The sequence below is a fragment of the Malaclemys terrapin genome, chromosome 2, assembly GCF_027887155.1.
Source record: "Malaclemys terrapin pileata isolate rMalTer1 chromosome 2, rMalTer1.hap1, whole genome shotgun sequence".
NCBI lineage: Eukaryota > Metazoa > Chordata > Testudines > Emydidae > Malaclemys > Malaclemys terrapin.
The window spans coordinates 127,457,222-127,478,625 of record NC_071506.1 but is presented as its reverse complement, the minus strand read 5'-3'; the positions used below and the strand labels follow the sequence as shown (position 1 = coordinate 127,478,625).

The 21,404-nt window shown below is 45.5% G+C and overlaps 1 protein-coding gene across 1 annotated transcript; it reads left to right on the top strand.

Moving 5' to 3' along the window:
• The first annotated feature begins 2,027 nt into the window (after nt 1–2,027).
• On the top strand, nt 2,028–21,139 carry LOC128831020 (indoleamine 2,3-dioxygenase 2-like). The gene is made up of 10 exons (XM_054017051.1): nt 2,028–2,257; nt 6,514–6,609; nt 7,850–7,969; nt 8,533–8,651; nt 9,113–9,127; nt 9,850–9,949; nt 10,834–10,951; nt 14,687–14,738; nt 18,263–18,411; nt 20,597–21,139. The coding sequence occupies exons 1-10, from the start codon at nt 2,156–2,158 to the stop codon at nt 20,959–20,961; spliced, it is 1,236 nt and encodes a 411-aa protein (XP_053873026.1). The 5' UTR covers nt 2,028–2,155; the 3' UTR covers nt 20,962–21,139.
• The last annotated feature ends 265 nt before the right edge of the window (nt 21,140–21,404 follow it).

Genomic DNA, 21,404 nt, shown 5'->3' with positions numbered 1-21,404 from the left:
CCTGCTCTTTGGAGTTTGAGCCAAGACCAGTAATAGGACAAATTTGAATATCTAAGGTGCCCAGTTGCAGAGCCACAAGCAAGCTACGCCAAGAACCCACGTGCAATGGAGAAGTGTGCACAGCTTCTCTCGCTGGGACCTCACCTTCAGCATGGAGGGCTGAGGTAAGCTGGTTCACTGGGGTTGCGGCTACAGGCAGGGGAAGTCCTGCTCTGGCCACAGTAAGCACAAGCGTATGTTTGCTGTGCAGCAGAGGGAAGGCAGGGTTCCCAGATCCTTTACAGGGGTGCTGGAGCTCAGCCGCACTGGGGTGTGGGGGAAGAAATTGAAGGCAGGGCTGCTGGCCATTCCGCTGGCATCTGCATGTATGGGCAGTAGCAGCTGTGTTGACTGTGTGGGAGGAGGAGAGGAAATAATTTGAAACCCCCTCCCCCAGGCCATTATCAGAAAGAGCACCCAGGAGACACAGGAAAGGCCATGCTACGGAGCCAGGTTTTGCAGAGCAGACTGCGGGAGCCACCTGGGTCAAATTTTCAGGACAACAGCACTACAGTGGGGACTGTAACTGACACAAGTGAACATAACAGAGGCCACAGGGCACTTGGCATTGGCAACAGGGGCGGCTTTCCTACAAGGCGGGGGTAGGGTCTAAGCTATCAGAGAGGAGCGAGAGGCTGGCTGAAGTTAGTTCAGCCAACTATTGCACTCCTTTCCAAGGCAGTTCCTTGGGAAAACGAACACACACACACACACACACACACACGCAGCTGCTGCGCACCCCAGACCTGCATGACAGCCGTTCAAAGGAGGGGAGAGGACTCTTGTATCCACGGCTGGAACGGAGGGGCATGGCTAGGGAGGAGGCAGAACATAGTTACATACAGGGAACTTGCGGTTTGCTTTGGGAACATGCCTCGGGATCTTACATCAGAGCATGAAGGGGTGGACCCTCAGCTGAGGTAACTAAGGGGGCAGGCAGAGCTGACTCAGAGCAGGGAAGTGCCTGCCTATTTGATCACCAATATTTCCAAACGAAGTCCAGGGTCCCACAGGATGTCTCCCCTGCAACCACTGACCCAGCCTGACCTGCTTATCTTGCCAGCCCTGTGCAGATCACAATGCACCGTGGTCTCCCTGCACCACCATTCAGAGGTTCAAGCCAAGGATTTGATCCTTTTTATTGAAGGCCAGATCCTTAAACCGCTTTCTGATGGCCTAGGATGCAGTAAGCAAAGGCCCTGCTTAAAACCATCTAGTGAGTCAAACTTTACCCATTCCCATTCTAGGTCTCCCTCTCTCCTGACTTCACACCAGCTACCTGTATCACAGTGCTAATGCTCGGCCAGCAGAGATCGTCCCCATGCATTCTTGACACATGTTCCTACTGTTCTACTAGTCCACACAGCGTGTTTACATCTCCCTGTACTCACATTGCTAGGACGGCAACATACATATAAGGTGCATCTCTTTATCTACTGGAAACTGCAGTGTCTGGAGACCGCATTGGCTGCGGGTCAGAGGAGGTGACTTGCGAGTCATTGCCAGCATCAACTACAGGCCATCTTTTGCTACAGCACAGGAAATGACAAGCACCCTTGTGCAACGGAGACGTGCACCTTCTCTGATGGGCTTATTTTTGGTTACGAATGGACTTAGGATTTTTCCATAATGTCTATTGGATTTATTTGGAATTAAACCAATAGGGCTTGGTAGATATTCTCCCGCCCCGTTAAATTCTGTGGGGTTTTAGAGTGATATTTTTAATAAGGTTCCCAAGTCAGTCTTTGGCTCTTTATCAAAATTCCACAGGAGTATCCAGAAAACACACACCTCTTAACAGAGGTTGAGAATCTTTCTACAGGACTTTTCCATAAGGGGATGTTGCTTAGATTAGAGTTTGCTCCACACCCGGCCTTATCAGCAACCTTTAATCATGTTTACTCAGATCCACTGGCCACTGGACAGTGAGAAATCTAGGCCCAGGACAAAGGTTCAGTACCTCTGGATTCCAGGGAAAATGCTTCACTTACTCAGCACATTATCAGTGTGCTTATTTGATGCTTCCTATGGCAGGGCCAGCATCCAGATAGAGTCTGAACCTTCTCTTATGCAGTAGGTTTTACTCTCCCAGACTGAGGCCGAGTTCATATGTCTAATGATGGAGAATAACAACGAAAATGAGGAGAAACCATTGCTTTTTACTTTAAGAAGATTTCATCTCTCTGAAGATTATGGCTTCCTTCTTCCAAATCCTCTGGTAGGGACTCTCTCTATACGAGACATTCATGTTAAGGGAAATACAACACTTTCCAACAGAAGGGTTGGTGGGCACTTTTCTTATTCTATAGCAATAGCTTATAATTGAATCATTTACTAATATTTATACACAAATAAAATATTTAAGCAAAAAAAATTGTAACAAATTAAATAGAGGACAAGATTCTAATTCTTAAAAAGCAATAAAAGTGCCAGGAGCAAGCTGTGAGGAGAGGGGAAATGAAACCTGCACTTGACACCAAAGAATTGATCTTCTATTTACAGATTTTTAGTCAGTCTGAGTACAGGGGAGAGTGGGCTTTAGAATACAGACTTTCAGCTTTAATCCTTTTTAAAAAAAGGACAGCAAATTATAAATGGTACTCCTTGAGCAGAAGCTTGCAGGGATGCCGAGAAATCAATTCAAGATTATGCAAGTAAAACGTTGAGAAACATGATACAGACAGGGAAGTTAAACAAGTGTAGTTTAATATCCAATAGCTTGTGTTTAAATCACAGTGCCAGCACTTAAAAGGCCCAATACTACAAAATTCTAATACTAATTGCTGACAACCCCACTGGCTTCGCCTGCTCAGAACCTTGCAGGATCGGACCCTTAAAGTTATTGTATTTACAGTCACTAGGATGGTAACTGACATTCCAGTTCCTTCCCTGGAAAAAGACCATGTTCTGCAGATAGCGAAATGCCAGAACAGCAGGATTGATTGCCCTCTGCACACACACAGACAGCACATTAGGAAAGACATGGACAAATTGGAGAGAAAAGCAACAGAAATGATAAAAGGTTTAGAAAACCTGACTTACCAGGAAAGATTAAAAAAACAAGACACCAGACAAACAAAACAAAACAAAACCACACACACCCTGGCCATATTTGCTTTTGAGAAAAGAAGGTTGAGGGGAGACAACAGTCTTCACATATTTGAAGGGCTGTCATAAAGGGGATGGGGATCATCTGTTCTCCATGTCCACCAAAGAAAGGTGGAGAACTAATGGGCTCAAACTGCAGCAAGGGAGATGTAGTTACAAGGTTATTCCGAATATCTAACCTACAAGGATAGTTAAGCTCCAATGATGGGGATTGTACAACCTCCCTATTCTAGAGTTTAAGAACAGTTTGGACAAAATACCTATCAGAGATGGTCTAGCTTTACTTGGTCCTGCCTCAGCGCAGTGGCCTGGACTTAGAGGTCCCTTCCAACCCTATGTTTCTATGAACACCCACTCCCCTTTGGAGTCTCTCAGATGAACCGAGTACTGGAACCAAAGAGTCCTGGGTAGTCACAGTGGTGCTATTTAAGGCGATTACCAGACTGTGAAATGGTTATAAATGTTGGTGCATAGTTGTATCCAACTTGTGATAAAAATCACAATTCTCACGCTATTCAGGGTTGTTATTAAAGTCCCAGTGGTGCGATTACATGGCTAGCTACACCTCTCCCTGGTTCCTGGTCTCGGACTGCACCCCTTCAGATATCAGCCTCAGGCCTCTCTCTTTCTTGGGGCGGAGTTCCATAATTCTCCCCCTTTTAGACCAAGCCCTGAGCGATATACCCTGCATATCAACCATGCCTAGCCTGCAGGTCGGACTAGGTTTGGCACATGCAGTTCTTCCCTTTGGGAGTCTGAGCCTCGTGGGGATTACTGGGACCAGACAATACTGTTCAGAAGGCTGTCTGTCTATTTTGCAACCAGAACAAAGCCTTTAGAGAAAAGGGATTTTAAAGAGAGTCTCTACTTGTCTATCTTACCAAAAGGCTTACTATCCCCAAGCAGACCTCATTTCTTCAGGCACATCAATGGGTCCTACGTATCAGTCTGGTTCCACCCAGACAAACAAACAACCATTCCCCCCTCAGACTCCCTTTTTAAACTGCCACGGCCCTTTTGATCTTTTGGTTTCCAGGCTTTGGCCCTGCTCATCAAAACCCGTTTTGTAAGATGCCTGGAGCCAGGATGAACAGTCTTCAAAAGTTAATAGTTCAACCATCATCTCTCAAGAACCCTCAAGTGTTTACCAAGGGGTGGATTATCTTGAGCCATTCAGTTTCCTTACAGTCCTCCTCATTAATCTAAGCCGATGTAGTCATCAGTAATATCCCAGTAACTAGGTCAATATACATGGTTCACCAATGATTACAGAGCGGCTCCATTTCCCTCACATGCTGCTCTCAGAGACATGTTACTACACAAGAATCTGTCATTAAAACAAACAGCAACAAAAGCTTTGCAGAGTAAGTCTGAACAAGTGACTCCTATAAAAGCTAAAAAAAAAAAATCAGAAACCAAATAAAAACCATGAGATTTCTTAAAATATTGGGTTCTTTGTAAGTCCCCTGGGGCCTGACTCAGCTTTTGAATGCTTGGGGTTTGTCAATACTGTGTTAGCGGAGGCGTTGAACGTGTCACAGCCAAGCAGCTCCCAATGCAGGGATTGCTGCCTGCTTGGGTCTGTTCTTTGTCTGTATCGCAGAGAATGACTGGTCTAGAGCCAAGCTACAATATGCTGCTATGGTAATGGAATCATCATAATTATGTACAGTCACTAAAAGTGGCACCCTTGGTGTGTGCATCTCTGCGGGGAAGGAGTTCTATTCTCCCTGCAGGGACTGTGCTCGTGTCTGTTTGGAAAGTGCTCAGCAATACCAGAAAATAAACAATTCAGTTCAAGCCAGCTCCCCTGCCCCATCTGCTCGTTGCAGGCCCCGAAACATCACAAAAGTACTTTCAGCAGCAGCAGCTCATTATCTCTTATGTGCCAAAAGGGGAAGACAATGTAAAAGTTCCACACCCATCCCCAGAGATAAGACATCCTGAAAGTCTTGTGCACCATAATGGCTGGGCAGACACACCAGAGGGGTTGGATTTTTCAGGGAGCTCAGCTGAGCTGAGCAGTAGTTTCAGACGCTGGCTAACCTGAGCTCGGTAGTGTAGCCAAATTGCTACTCAGTTTTTCATGCAATTCTCTTTGCTATTCCCGAATAAAGCCTCACTCCCAGGAGAGGAGTGAGAAACCTAAGAAAATGATTCCATTTGTGCTAAACACACAACAAAAAAAGTCTCAATTCTAATTTAATGGAGATTGAAGGGACTGACATTGGGGGAATCCTAAAATAGCCCTATACCCCCCCCCACTGGCACCATGGGGGAACACCCCTCCCTGCATGCTGGGCACCTCCACAATACACTCCCTACTTTGCATCTGTGTTTTAAATACCATCAACCGTCCTTGAATGAAGGGGGAAAAGAAGCTCATTTAAACGGATTGCAAGTCAGCTAGTACTAGGGTGACCAGACAGCAAATGTGAAAAATCGGGACGGGGGTGGGGGTAAATAGGAGCCTATATAAGAAAAAGACCCCAAAATCGGGACTGTCCCTATAAAATCAGGACATCTGGTCACCCTAGCTAGTACCGTGCTGTCTGGGTCCTCGCTGCAGTGAAGACGGAAATGCCTTAGAATCTGGGGAAGGCAGAAAGTAACGGGAGTGACGTTGGGCAGTGTCAGGAAACGAACCTGTCCTCTCCTTTAACTTGCCTGTGATCACCGGAGGCAAAGAGGTGAGAGAACAAGCGATTTGTTTCACATCAGTTATCACTGGGTCATTACAATGGCATTTTTAAAAGCAGAAAAAACTCCATTAAATCTTCGTCCTGCTCAGATCCCACACCAGGAAATAGCCACTTAGTTTACATTGATCCCAGATAAAATATAAAAGCCATGTGGCCCCGAAGGGAATTGTTCTTCATGAAAAATCAGTGGATACAAAATACATTGAAAGGATCAGGATTTTCCAGTTGAAGAAAGGCGGCTTTATGGTTTCCCCCCAGAAATAGGACACACACACACACACACCACTGCTCTTTTTAAGCACCACAGCATTTAACATGAAGAAAGAGGACGCAGGCTAATAATTAGCCAGATATTGCCTGATGATGCACTGTGCAAGCATCCAGACACACCTCAATTCCCTGTTACTCCACTCTTGGATTCCCTGAACATGCAGTTCTACCAGTCATGCCCATCAATCCCACCCTGCAGTCCTGCCTGCTACGTCAGTCATACCACCCTGAACTCTGTGGATGCCCCTTGTTCCTGCCCCATAGCATCCATCACTACCCCAATCATGAACTTGCTCATCAAATTAGGGGTCAATGGGGAGATACAGCCAATGACTTTATTGCACCACTTCCTAACAGAATTGTTTGAGGATTTAAGGCCTTTTGTCTGTTCTAGAGCGAACTCCCTGCTCTCTATGGGCCTTGGATGGAGATTGCCAACAACCTGCCTCACCTGATCCAGAGCCATCAGCTTCGTTCAGAAGTGTATAAGGTGCCTATTTAATCCTCTGCTGGAATTCAAGATTCTTGGGGATTAACCTCAAGTTAATGTTGGTGCCAGTCACCTCCGCACCTGCAGAACTGGAGCCTCATTTTCAAACAAAGCTAAAAAACAAACATTTAAGAAAACATAGATCCCGATGTATCGGGATTAAAAAACCAAAAGGAGGAGAAAAGTTAAAAAAAAAAAAAAAAAAAAAAAAACCAACCACCCACAGCTTCTCTTATACAGTGTGAAATACAGAGAGAATTCCTTCAGGTGTCACTAGAGGTAAAGCACAAAGACGGGCCAGGACTCATCATCATTTCAGCTAGAAAGCAAATAGGTTTTGGAGTTAATCATAACATGGAACTATTCCAGATTCCTCCATCTAGAGCTTTGCTACAGCACCTTTAATCTCAAATTAGCTCTTTTAAAAAAAAAAAAAAAGACCAGATCTGAGAGGGAAGAACACCTTTCTTCAAAGCTGCTCTAAAACTATGGTTCTCAACCAGGGGTACTCAGAGGTCTCCCAGGGGGTACATCAATTTACCTAGCTATTTGCCTAGTTTAACAACAGGGCTACATAAAAAAGCACTGGTGAAGTCAGTACAAATTAAAAAATTCAGACGATGACTTCATACTGCTCTATATTATACACTGAAATGTAAGTACAATATTTATATTCCAGTTGGTTGATTTTATAACTATATGGTAAAAAATGAGAAAAATAAGCAATTTCAGTAATAGTGTGCTGTGACATTTTTGTATTTTTAGGTCTGATTTTGTAAGCAAGTAGTTTTTAAGTGAGGTGAAACTTGGGGTACGCAAGAGAGCCTCCTCAAAGGGGTACAGTAGTCTGGAAAGGATGAGAGCCATTGCTCTAAAAAGGACCAGGGGCTTACCATATAGTAGTGCTACAACTGAGAAGTTCCATCAGTGTAATAAGCTGTATTATAAGGCAGAAAGAGAAGACTGAGCAGAGCAGAGCAACCCTTTGTGTGGAAGATGGCAAGGATATTTCACAGATGTGACAGCACAGGGATGGGCATCAGGTTGCCTGGGTCCTGTTCTGAGCTCAGACTTTGACTTGTTTTGTGATGCAGAGCAAATTACTTTGCTTTGGGGCCTCAGTTTATGGGAGGAGTATATCTCCCCACGGCACTGGGAGTTGGCCAAGTGCATTGAGATCTTTGGTGGTGTTAATTTTTAACACTCTAAAATGCCTTATTCACATGTTTCTCGTTGGCAGATGCCCCAGCTGAGCAGTCAGCATCTCAAAGGGCACCGAGAGCTACACTTGGCCCACCTTGCACTCAGCTTCATCACGATGGGGTTCGTCTGGCAAGAAGGAGAGGAGGGGACCGTCAAGGTAAAAGCAGCACCAAACGGGTTATTTGCTTTTTGAAGCCATGAAGATTTTGCTCTTTTCAGATTAATGCCACCAGAATAGGCAGCAGAATGGCCCCCTTCAGGTAAAATGTTTGTACCTGCAGAGAGCTGGAGAGTCCATGCCGAGCTGGGAACTGCTTGTGCTATTGCCAGCCACAAAGCTCTGAACTTACCTGACATCAGTCAGCATCTATAGCAAATTGCAGCTTGAGGGTTTGTCTTCTACACTGCAGAAAAAGGAACTGTCTTACCTTGGGTTAAAATGGCAGCAAAGACATGAGAACTCGGCTTTTCACTCAGGTTGGCAGCTTGAGTTCAAACCCCAGCTTCCCTGTAGGCTTTAACTTTAACCCAGATTGCTGGGTCTTCCTTGCTACTTCAACCCGAGTTAAGAACACTCCTTTTCTTGCAGGGTAGATGTACTCTTGGTGTCTGAGACCAGGGTGCCCCCGGTGCCCTGCAGACGAGGAGCCTGCTACATTTAACATTCCAACTGGATCATTTTCAGAAGAAAGTGAATAAGCACAAGTTTGTGTCTTCCAGCTTCTGCCACGAAACCTTGCTGTTCCCTACTGGGAGATCTCTCAGATGCTGGGACTGCCTCCTATCCTGGTTCACGCAGATTTTGTGCTAGCGAACTGGAAGAAAAAGAATCTGAATGGGTAAATGCAAGAACAATGAAATCTACATCTGGACAGAGTGAAATCGAGTTGTTAAAGTGGTTCTGTTAGGTATCAAATCAGCACAAATGCAACCATTGGTCAATCTAGCAGGAAGGTTTAAGACCATTTTTGTCCATTTAGATTTTAGCTCTGACATTTTGATAATCCTTTAAAATACTCCCTGTCCTACTCCGTTCTGAGCCCGGCTAGCATGAAGGATAAATATTCCCTACAAAGATCTTTTCAGTGAGGGGGGTTGTGGTGTGCGCATACAGGAAAACAGGAGTCAACGCCACATTACTGTTCTCAGCGTTAGGACAAAAATCTCATTCTGAAGCGTACACACACACACACACACACACCCCCCCGTCTTTGGTAATAGATTCCATTTCTATATAGTGATTTGTTATTCCTGTTTCCTTTTCTTGCACATTTGCTGTCAACACCCGAAACTCCTGCAGGCCTTTGGAAATTGAGTAAGTATCTAATATGCTTATTTATTTAACTGTATTAGCTTTGTTTCAATTCAATTATTTGCTCCATCACCTCAGGGCTCTTTTTAGTTTACATCTGTCTCCTGCTACATGAGCACAACGTAACAGCTCACTCTTGGGCAGAGGAATTCCAGTGCCACATAGCAGCAGCTGGGTGGCCTCTATGTGACCCCACATAGGTATAGATGGTGGAGACAATGGATTCGGCACATTGGGTGCATGGAGGGTGCTGAGCTCCTTTGAAAAAAATCAGACCCTACATGCCCCAGCATGCATTGCCCCACTTCGATCTGAGGGGCCGGCAGTGGGATGTATGAGCCACTTGCAATTTGCACAGGAGGCAGGTGCTGCCATCTGCAATGCAGACATCTTCCACTCTGAATACCCAAAGACTTGGGCATGTTAGGTGGGTTCTCAGTGTGTGGCATCCTCTCCCAAATCCGGATGTGGTGGCTGGGGAAGGGGATAAAGAGGAGGAAGGTATTTTATATCCCCACACTGTTACTTAACCAGCAGCAATATTTGTAGCGTACTCGAGCCTGCCCAAAGCTAGGGCAAACAACACTTGTGTTGCAGGGTCTGGCTAGAACCTGGCTGCACTTCAGAGCAATGAAGGAGCATGAAGGGCCAGTTAGTCTCATTCCTAGAATGTGTGTGTTTCTATCTCCACATGTTATGTGATTTCAAAATTATCCTCCTTAAAGGAATCTGGACACTATCTTTTCACTGCCTGGCGGAGAGAGTTTGAGAGGATTCATTCTAGTTACTCTCCTTGTTGAGAAGGCAGCAGCGCCTGGGGTTAAGGTACAGTACAACTCATACAGCGCCCTCCTGGGTGGACAAACATTTCTCTCTTAATGCTTTACGACTCTGGATGCAATTCACTCAGATCTGCAGACATAGGCAAAGTGGACAGGAGGTCACGGGTATTAGCAGGATGGCCTGTTGTCAAGAGAGTCTTTCCCCCCCCCCCCCCAAAAAAAAAAAAAAAGGGTGGTCTGCCCTGCAGTCAACACAATCCAATCTGAGTCAGATTTATTAGGAATTAAACAGAAGATAAAGATGAAGGGTCACGTGTTCCAGCCTGGCCCAGATCTGTAGTACCCCAGCCTGACAAATGGCCGCTCCCCTGGAAGAGGAGGGGCGGCTGTTCTCAGAAGACACAGGCTTCTTTGTTAGCAGTCTTGGCAGAGAACTACATGGCCTAGCAGGTGTTTCCCAGGGGGAAGGTTCTCTCTGTGTTTGTGTAGAACGTACATATACGGATGCTTGCACTGCTACTGCCCATGCTCCCCTGTGCTGTCGATTAACAGAGACTGTCACAAACACATCCATGGAGACCAGTGTCTGCCACTACTCAGGAAGTCACTTGTGCAATCCTGTATTGGGCGCACTGATGGGCACACAACCCCCATCTCTCCTGTGGTTTGGTTTGGGAGATCTCGTCCCAGCATCTGCATGGTTTCAGGGGTTGGAATTCAGAACCATCTGCACGATGGCAATTTGCTTAGGTTTCTCTTACCATGGCAAGGTGAGAAAGCCCTGCCAGGTGAACTCAGAATGAGCCAATAAGATAAGGAGAGCCGGTCCCAATGGAAGAGAAGGGGCAGTGTGCCCAGAGGCACACCAAGGGCACATAAACCCACATTTCTCCAGTATATCACAGCTCTTCCACTGTTCTCTTACAGGCCGTTGTTCAGGCAGGTAATGCCATCCTGCAGCCTGACAAAGAGGCCCTGCATAAGGCCCTGCAAGAGATGGCAAAGGCCATTAAAGAGATGACTGATGCTTTGAAACGGATGCACGGTAATAATACTTCTTCACACTTAGAGGTCTTTAGATCACTGCACAAGCATGAATTCATTGGGATATAGGAGCAGAAATACATTTGCACTCAGAGTATAGTATCAGGGGGTAGCCGTGTTAGTCTGTATCCACAAACACAACAAGGAGTCCTCCGGTGGCACCTTAAAGACTAACAGATTTATTTGGGCATAAGCTTTTGTGGGTTAAAACCCCACTTCTTCAGATGCATGGAGTGAAAATTACAGATGCAGGCATTGTTATACTGACACATGAAGAGAAGGGAGTTACCGCACACGTGGAGAACCAGTGTTGACAGGGCCAATACAGTCAGGGTCGATGTAGTCCACTCCCGATAATTGAGGAGGTGGTGTCAATTCCAGGAAAGGAAAAGTTGCTTCTGTAATGAGCCAGCCACTCCCAGTCCTTCTTCAAGCCCAAATTAATGGTGTTAAATTTGTTACTCACCAGCAACTACACACCACTCCACAGAAACACCAACCCAGGAACCAAACCCTGTAACAAGCCTCGTTGCCTACTCTATCCCCATGTCTACTCTAGCGACACCATCAGAGGACCCAACCACATCAGCCACACCATCACAGGGTCATTCACCTGCACATCTACCAATGCAATATATGGCATCATGTGCCAGCAATGCCCCTCTGCCATGTACATTGGCCAAACCAGACAGTCTCTACGCAAAAAGGATAAATGGACACAAATCGGATATCAGGACTAGTAACATACAAAAGCCAGTAGGAGAACACTTCAATCTCCCTGGACATTCTATAACTGATTTACAAGTAGCCATACTTGAAGAAAAAAAAAAAAAAAAAACCCCAAAAAAAACAAAACAAAAAAACCCCACACCACTTCAAAAACAGACTTCAAAGAGAAACTGCAGAACTAAAATTCATTTGCAAATTTAACACCATTAATTTGGGCTTGAATAGGGACTGGGAGTGGCTGGCTCATTACAGAAGCAACTTTCCCCTCTCTTGGTATTGACACCTCCTCATCAATTATTGGGAGTGGACTATTGTATTGGCCCTGTCAACACTGGTTCTCCACTTGTGAGATAACTCCCTTCTCTCCATGTGTCAGTATAACAGTGCCTGCATCTGTAATCTTCACTCCATGCATCTGAAGAAGTGGGTTTTTAACCCACGAGAATTTATGCCCAAATAAATCTGTTAGTCTTTATACTCCGAGTCCGGTGGCACCTTAAAGACTCTAGGCAGGGACAGGGCTGCAGGTATCATGGCTTGGAGAAAATCAAATATAAGACAGATATTCCCAGGACACTGCAGGGATGTGTGTGCGCATGTATGGCTCAGCAAGAGTCCTGAATAAAATCAAGTGAGTTTTGTGAGACAATCAGAGCAGCAACACTGAAAAGTCTCTCACTGCTCTTCAACTCCCCTCTGATTCCAGAGCAGCTCAGACCAGCCTTGCTTAGCTGGAGTGAAGGGCTAGGCTGGTGTCTGTCCCCTGGCATGGAAATAGGTGAATTCCAGAGGAGTGAATGCTTAATGCTAACATGGCACTGTCTACCCAGGGACCTCAAATCACTTTCCTACACAGGTTTTACTAAGCTCTGTGAAGCAGATGACTATTTTACAGAAAGGGGCTCCATGGAGCACACACAGCTACAGTTAATTGTCTGCGATACAGCAGCTAGGTAGGGCCCAAACCAGGATTGTCCCTACGGTGGACAACGTGGCCCTCTTTATGAGAGTCCCCCTGGTCTAAGTGTGAGAGGAGTTCGGGCTGCACCTCTTATTACACATCCTTATAAATGACCAGTTATTTTTATACAACAGCTCCTGGCTTTACCAGATGTTCATGCCCCCGCCTCTCCATTATGGAGATTCAAGTACAGCGGGGGGGTAATGTTAGTCACACTGACCTCTTAACCCTCTGTGATTCTCTGCTGTCACCAGCGGGCTGCAATCAGACTTTGCCAGCAGCAGCGTGATCCTGCACTGACAAGGAACACAGACAGGCATAGACACTGCGATGCGTTGATTTCAAGTGAAGTTACCTTGACGTGCTTAGGTCGGGAGAGCACGTTTGCTGCACGGAACACATTTGAAACGTGCTCAGACACCCACGGTAACAGACAGAACTAAATGGGTCCCACAGTATTCTTGCCAGCAAGTTAAAGAAGTATGGGCTGGCTAAATGGACTATAAGGTGGATAGAAAGCTGGCTAGATCGTCAGGCTCAACAGGTAGTGATCAATGGTTCCATGTCTAGTTGGCAGCCTGTATCAAGTGGAGTGCCTCAAGGGTCGGTCCTGGGGTTGGTTTTGTTCAATATCTTCATTAATGATCTGGAGGATGGCATGGATTGCCCCTCAACAAGTTTGCAGAGGACACTAAACTGGGTGGCGTGGTACATACGCTGGAGGGTAGGGATAGGATACAGAGGGACCTAGACAAATTGGAGGATTGGGCCAAAAGAAATCGGATGAGGTTCAACAAGGACAAGTGCAGACTCCTGCACTTAGGACGGAAAAATCCCATGCACTGCTATAGACTAGGGACTGAGTGGCTGGCAGCAGTTCTGCAGAAAAGGACCTAGGGATTATAGTGGACAAGAAGCTGGATACGAGTCGACAGTGTGCCCTTGTCGCCAAGAAGGCTAACAACATTTTGGGCTGTATAAATAGGGGCATTGCCAGCAGATGGAGGGATGTGATCATTCCCCTCTATTTGACATTGGTGAGGCCTCATCTGGAGTTCTGTGTCCAGTTTTGGGCCCCATACTAGACGAAGGATGTGGAAAAATTGGAAAGAGTCCAGCAGAGGGCAACAAAAATGATTAGGGGGCTGGAGCACATGACTTATGAGGAGAGGCTGAGGGAACTGGGATTGTTTAGTCTGCAGAAGAGAAGGATGACGGGGGATTTTATAGCTGCTGTCAAATTACCCCAAGGGGGGGGGTTCTAAAGAAGATGGATCTAGACTGTTTTCAGTGGTACCAGATGACAGAACAAGGAGTAATGATCTCAAGTTGCAGTGGGGGAGGTTTAGGCTGGATATTAGGAAAAAAACTTTCCACTAAGAGGGTGGTGAAGCACTAGAATGGGTTAACTAGGGAGGTGGTGGAATCTCCTTCCTTAGAGGTTTTTAAGGTCAGGCTTGACAAAGTCCTGGCTGGGATGATTTAGTTGGGGATTGGTACTGCTTTGAGCAGGGGTTTGGACTAAATGGTCTGAGCTCCCTTCCAATCCTGATATTCTAGGATATGGGGGAAACGTGCCCTTGAGAGCATTTACAGCTCTCAGCCAGCAGGGGCCAAGGCAGCGGGATGGTACTGAAGTCTCAGGAGTACGGCAGAGCCAGCATCACAGCGTCAAGGAAGAATCCATACAGCAATATGAGCAACAGCCCAAGCTACTGAGCTCTTGGCCAGAGACAGCTTAATTCTGCTTCATCAGCCAATCACGTGGTGCAACAGCTCGCAGTACCTGGAGTTCCATTATTTCAAGTGAACGTTCAGTGCCATGAATGAAGCTTACGGGAGCATTAAAGGGGCCAGGTCACATTTTGGAGGGGGATGGTGGCAGCACACAGCATTCCAGCCTCCTCTGCAAGTTGTTTTTCTAAAGATTCAGGGCATTTCTCACTCAGACTGAGAAGGAAGTGATGGGAGATGTGGGAAGGCTGATGCAGATGTAACTAACTGCCATTGGCTTGGAGTAACATCACAATTTGATTTCTTTCCTAGATTATGTGGATCCAGCAATATTTTATGCCGTGATCCGGATCTTTCTGTCTGGGTAAGTACGAGGTGCCCATTTCCCTCTGGAACGATCATATCAGCAATTCCCAAGGGTAGAAAAGAGGCTGTTGGAGGAAGGCAGCCCTAATGTAGGTACATTGGGTGCCACAGTCTCTCTCGCGTGGCAGGGATAACTCGGGTTATAGTGAGTGACACCCTTGTGCCTAGGCACGAGGAGAAGAGCCCTCTCTTTTGGAAAGGGAATGTTTGGTTTGCTTTATCCACGTTGCTTTATCCAGCCCAACGCATGGGCCGAAGATATCACAGGGACTCAGGTGTGTTCCACCGTGCCCCAATCCCAAACTTCTCATATATGGAGACAGTGGTCACAGGAACCTGGATCAGCAAGAGAGCACAGCACAATGGCTGGTCAGAGTTTCTCTTCTGCCTTTCCCCATGATCTGTCCCTGCCTTTCAAAAGACCAACTCTCCCCCTGACCCCTGGTGTTCTCTGCACCATGAAAATTGTTAGTATCAATCATACGGAAATGGATCATGAAAAGTTCTTGACCCAGCTAGCAACCCTGGGAGATGGGTGGTTTTTTGTTGGACACATTGTTAATTATTTGTAATGCCTCAGAGCCCTAGTCACGGAACAGGACCCCATTGTCCCACTGAACAAAACAACAGTCCCTGCCCCAAAGAGATTACAGTCTAAGTACTTTCAGCTCTCTCTTCCTGACCTTGTGCTATATAGTCTCTATAGACATTGCTGGAAGGTCAGTAGGTCTCTTCTGCTAAACGCGGTTCTTCATGGAATCACATTAACAAATTACCTTGCCACTGTTTTAAACAGGATGCTGCTCATTAACAGAAAAAACAAACAAACCAAACCAAAAAAAACCCACCACCACTCGTCTGTGTAAAGCAAAGAGATAGATCTCAGAAATAATTGAAGTTTCATTCAAAACGCCTTTGTCATGCCAGATCCTCACTTGGAGAGCTCAGAACTCCCAAAGTTACTCTAATACCAGTGTTATTTTTGGGTTGCTAATTTTCATTTTGTAACAGGTTTCAGTGTTCCTGCGTGTCAAGGCCTGCTGCATCTTAAATTTTCTTCAGTTTTCCATCTAAACTGACCTTGTCTTGAAGGTTGGCAGCCTGAAAATACAGGCCTTTTAAACTCTGTTCTGTTATAAACTGCACAGGACTGGAGGTTACTATACATGTATTTCTGGGAGAGCTAAAAATAACTGAAGGTTTGATGATAAAACTATTTTCCCTCTTAGATTTGTACAACAGCTGTTCCTGGAAGTTAAAGTAAGGGGGAGGGTCAGCCCCAGACACCTAACTGAAACCTCCAAAATTGCAACCTTTCAGTAGCATAAACAGCTAAATACATACATTCTTCAGAAGCCAGGAGATATTTTCACGGCACGGCAGAGTTATTTCCAAAATCCTGCTTCCTGCCCCCGCCCCTTTCCATTCAGAGCTTTCAGCCATTTGTAAAAATGGATGCATAAAGCAAACATTGCAGGGTTTGAATCAGTGGTGGAAAAAGCACATCAGGTCAGGAAAAAACCACGACTAGCCACTTTATTGGTTTGCTCAAGACTAGTGTTTTTTTGTGAGGGTAGGGGAATTACATCACATAAAGGTAAAACCCTGCACTCCATTACAGGAAATGGAAGTTGTCCCTACTCTGTATCCAGAGGAATCATTATGCTAAGGAAAGGTGACAAGGAAAAAAACCCCAAAACAAAAAACAAAAAAAAAATTTTAGGACTTAGTAAATATCTGCCTCAAATGCTCTCCTAACCCAGAAGATCTGAGAATAATACAGCAATGTTATTTTGCTATTTTCCTTTTAGCAAAACCAAACACCACAAGTGTCCAGCAACAGTGATGGGGTTTGGGGTGATACCACTACAATTGGTCCTGCTTTGAGCAGGGGGTTGGACTAAATGACCTCCTGAGGTCCCTTCTAACCCTGATATTCTATGAAATTCGTTTTCAGGTGACAGAGCATGTATGCTTTCCACTACCATGGTTCACACTATCGCATAGTCAAGCCTGGTGCTTTATAGGAAAACAAGACAGGCCCCTGGTGCAAGGAATGTAGGAGGAGATTCCAGACACAAAGTGCAGCTAGGTTTCCAGCTCCCCATTGAAAGTCAGTGACGGGGCGGGTTAGATAGGAGCTTAACTATCCTTTGGCTCTTTTAATAATCCCCCCTTGCCGTCTAGTCTAACAGGCATGACTTTTCAATATTCAATGCTGAGGAAGAGTTGTTTAGAAAATTTTAGCTCATAGCAAACCTGTAAGCTCTGCACTATAAATTAAAAGGAGAATTTGAGAGAGATTACCAGGCAGAGAGGTTGGTTTCAAAACCATGGATTGATCACCATTATGCAGCAGTCCAGGGGCTACTACAATGAACCAGCATGCTCTTGATGTCTGAGACAATTAAGGTTACATTTTAAGACCACTACACAGTCATTTGAGAGTAACCGCCCTGGAGGTTAATGAGAATTGAGTGCCCAATCCCTGCATATTACCTTGAGAGCTTGCTCCTTGCAATTATGTGTTCTGTTGCTGAGGAATACACACACACACTTTAAAAAGCCATACCCCTTTTAATTCCTAAAGAACTATACAGAATGGAATTAAACTCTTGGCTCCTGGGATTTTATCTTGATAAAATGCTTTACCACCATACTGGTCACTGCCAAAATATCATTTTATGTAAATCCTGTTTCAATAGAGACCCTTCCCCCCACTACACTGTGGCCCTGCGCAAGTGTTATGCTTCTTCTGAGTATTTCAGGCAACCGAGAAAATCCGAGCTGTCGTCATTCTGCTTGATGCGATTGTTAACAAAGGGCTTAAAATAGGCATTGTTGATCTCATGAGCATCTTCAACATCTGGCTATAGAAGGTTCTAAATGATAGTTTACAAACAAGCACACAGCATGAGCGTCATTAGATACACACACAGCGCTCTTCTACCCAGAGCACATTTTCCGCAGCATTTAACCCAGCAGATGACGACACAGGTCTGGGTGGTGTACAAGGATTATTGCAGTGGTCTTTGATGGCTCATCCCCAGTACCATCACCTATTTCTCCTGGTGAATTTTCTTGAGATGGGATAGATGGGTTATATTTTTAAATACAAAAAAAAAAAAAAAAACAAAAAAAAAACAGTATTGGTGCTGTTGGTTTGTTGTATTCATTATTCATACAGCACAACAGTCGAGCATATCACTTTACAGAAAAATGGCAGGTCCCTAATCTGATTCGCTGCAGTCTGCATTACACTGCCATGGCATGGGATGACAAAGACAGGATGGGGAAGGGAAGTATCGGAGGACGAGGCATGAAAGGAACTTGTTGTTACATATGCATCTTATGTTCAGTTTCTTCCAGTGTAATATATTAACATTTGAGGACTTGACTTGAAATGAGGGTTAGCCCCGAGATGATGTACGAGTCCTACCGAGGGGTCTTATTCCATCTAGCCTGTGTAGGGTTCTTAGCTCACTGAAGCACCATTTCTTACTGCCTTGCATTCTTGTTAAGATGGAAAGATAACCCAGCAATGCCAGGAGGGCTGATATATGAAGGAGTTTCTGATGAGCCTATGTCATATTCTGGAGGGAGCGCAGCACAGAGCACAGTACTTCATGCCTTTGATGAGTTATTAACAATTCGTCATAGCAAGGAAAGCAGTAAGTCAAACAACACTTTGCTTATTTGTTTAAACGAATGACTGTGGCTCTGTATCAGGTATATTTATGAATGGATAAAGCTTTGTGTAAATCAGACTGTCTCAAAATCTACCTGCTTCTGTGTCAGCTGGGAAGAAGTTCCCTTCAATACATTGTGGAAGGATGTCTATTAAACCCAGGTTCTGGCAGACCCATTACCAAATCCCAAAGGCATGCCCTAATTAATAGAATAATTCAAACCAAAACAGGTCTGTCTAGGTTATATATGGACACTGCACTGGCAGGAAGCGCAAGACTTCAGAGGCGGCCAGTAACATCAACTTACCCCCATGTACACACTTTACAGGGCCGACCGGGGGGGGGGGAGGAGCCAGTACAAATTACTGGGGCCCAGCGGTCCGGAAGGGGGCCCAGGGCCTAGCTTCTCCCCCCCCCACCTCGTCGGCCCTGTTTAGCCGGTCCGCCCTTGCTGGGGGGCCCGAAATTTCCCCCCCCCCCACTGGGGCCCGAACCCGCTCTTGGCGGCCCTGTTTATAATTAGCCTAACTAGGAACTGAAACGAGGACATGTGGGCGAGGAGTGGCCATTGTATTTGGGGTTAAATATGTAACCTTAGTGGTGCACTGCAGTGGGGGGGGGGGGGGTTCTTTTCACATTCCATTTATTCCTATTCTAGTGAAAGGAGATAAAGGGGGAGGGGAAGCAAAGCTGCCTGTACATGTTGTTAATAAAGGGCTTGATGCATGACTTCATGTCCCTGCCTCATGGAGATAAACAGGATGCATGAGGAATGAGGAGCAGCAGCAAAGATGGAAAAGTAATTTACACGTGCTGGAGGTTTCTGCTGCACCCGTTTCAGTGAGACACGAACACTGTCCCAGCAGTAGATCCTCAACCTCTGAAGGCAGGCTAGGAAATGCACCTTCGGTATAAGCCACCCCTTGCAGAGTGCCACCACAAGTCGGGTTTAAGCCCTCCTTCGAGGAGAGCAGTGGTGCATCGGCCTCGGGCTGAATTTCACCCACAGGACCTGAAACTCTTGGATTCGTTTTCTAGCTGTGTTACCAAATCACAGTGTGCCCCTGGCCTCAGTTTCCCCACGTGTAGAATGGAGATGCTGAGGCTTTCCAACCTTGCAAAGCACTATGAAGCCTGCTACTGGAGTGAAGCATTAATTATTAAAGAGCAGAGTTTTACTAGAGACTTTTCTAAAACCTGAGCAGATTTGAGCTGAATATGCTCAAAGTGATTTTTCATTGGCTTATATCTGAACTATAAATAGGGCCTCTTACAAATAGGCTCATGCTGAAAACCGCAATTTATACTGATCATTGTTTTTTAAAAGGTACTGCAATTTTTAATTCTCTTGATTATTTTTCCCCAGTTACACAGATATACCATGAAAGAACATAAAGAATGGAAAGTGATAGTGTTTTAGTCTTAAGCAAGGCTAAATGAACTACAGTATCTCTCCAGATTTATTGCATGCACTTGGTTTATTAGGGATATTTTTTTCTTGGTATCAGAGCAAATATTACTCATTGGGGATATTTAGCCGCATGCATTTGTGAAGAGAGACCATATTACATTAAGTGTCTCTTGTGTACTTTGAATTTGAGTAGAGTTGCAACAGGATCGATATGATGGATTCAGTAAGGTGCCACTGATTAATAGCCTCCAGGCCTGGAAAAGTTGTCTCCAATTGCCCTCTTAGGATATAGAGCAAGTCACCATCACTGCTACCATCAAGGGACAGAGACTCAGGCACTACCTTCCCTACCAAGATCTGTGGCTACTGGGAAGCAATGGATTGGAGTTCTGGGTGCAGTTGGGAATATGGGCTTGTTTTCTATGCGTGGGATCTGCAGGCAAATCTGACTTAGGTCACAAATGCAAAAGTGCTGGGTGGGTTTCAATCTAATCCCTTATTGATCCATGTCAGTTCTACACAGCTAGCATTCTGTGCTCTGACATGTCAGTGAGTGCTTGGCAGGGTATTTTGGGGAAAATCAGGAGAGCACCTGTCAGCAGCACTCTAGAACTAATCACAGTGGGCTAGAGGTTATGCAGATTCCAATATTAAAGTATTCCCCGGGCATTGTCAAGATTAGTTTTAACAATTAATAGCTTCCCCTTCCCATCTTTGGCTAAGTGATTCACCTCTTCCTTTGTTGCTCTTTTGCAGCTGCATTTCTCCACCGGATGAGGGATTACATGCCACCCCACCACAGGGCCTTCATAGAAGAAATCCAGTCTGCCCCTTCACTGAAGCAACATATACTGTCCTCTGGAAATGAAAAGCTGCGCATAGCTTACAACCAATGTGTGTCCGTCCTGGCAGACTTGAGAACCTACCACATTGCTATTGTCACCAAGTTCATCATCACAGCAGCCGCTAATGCCAAAGCCAAGAAAGGAAAGGAAAGCCACTGGGTGGGCAGCCTTCAGATTAACCCGCCTTCGTCGTTACAAGAGAGGGGCACCGGTGGCTCAGGCATCCTGAGCTTCTTGAAGAGTGTCAGGGACACGACGAGAGCAGGGATAATATAGTGTTAAATGCTGTCGTGCCACACGCGTTTTACTAGGGACGAGAGGAGTGCGCAAGCTTAAGACCAAAATAGCTTTTTGTTTAATATCTGCATTTGTGCCTGTGCCAGGATCTGGCTGGGATCACCCCAGTTGAAAGGTCCATCTTAAGTAGAGCATCCTATGCCCCATTTCTATGAACACAAAAGACATTCAATATTGGGAATAAGCGAATGCTGGGGTGATTCACTAGAAGAAAACCATTGCCCATCTGATACATGGGGTATGTCTACACAGGGATAAAAGACCTGTGGCACGGCGCAGCTGGCCCAGGTCAGCTGACTCAGACTTGTGGGGCTAAACATCGCCGTGTAGACATTCAGCTTGGGACTGAGCCCGAATGTCTACACAGCAAATGTTTAGCCCCGCAAGCCTGAGTCAGCCACAGGTTTTTTTATCCCTGTGTG

Excerpts from the sequence above, each read along its gene's own strand:
- LOC128831020 (XM_054017051.1), top strand. The coding sequence starts at position 2,156 with ATGATGGAGAATAACAACGAAAATGAGGAGAAACCATTGCTTTTTACT. Across the intron at positions 2,258-6,513 it reads TCCTTCTTCCAAATCCTCTG|AGCGAACTCCCTGCTCTCTA; the intron begins GTAGGGACTCTC and ends TGTCTGTTCTAG. Across the intron at positions 6,610-7,849 it reads TTCGTTCAGAAGTGTATAAG|ATGCCCCAGCTGAGCAGTCA; the intron begins GTGCCTATTTAA and ends TCTCGTTGGCAG.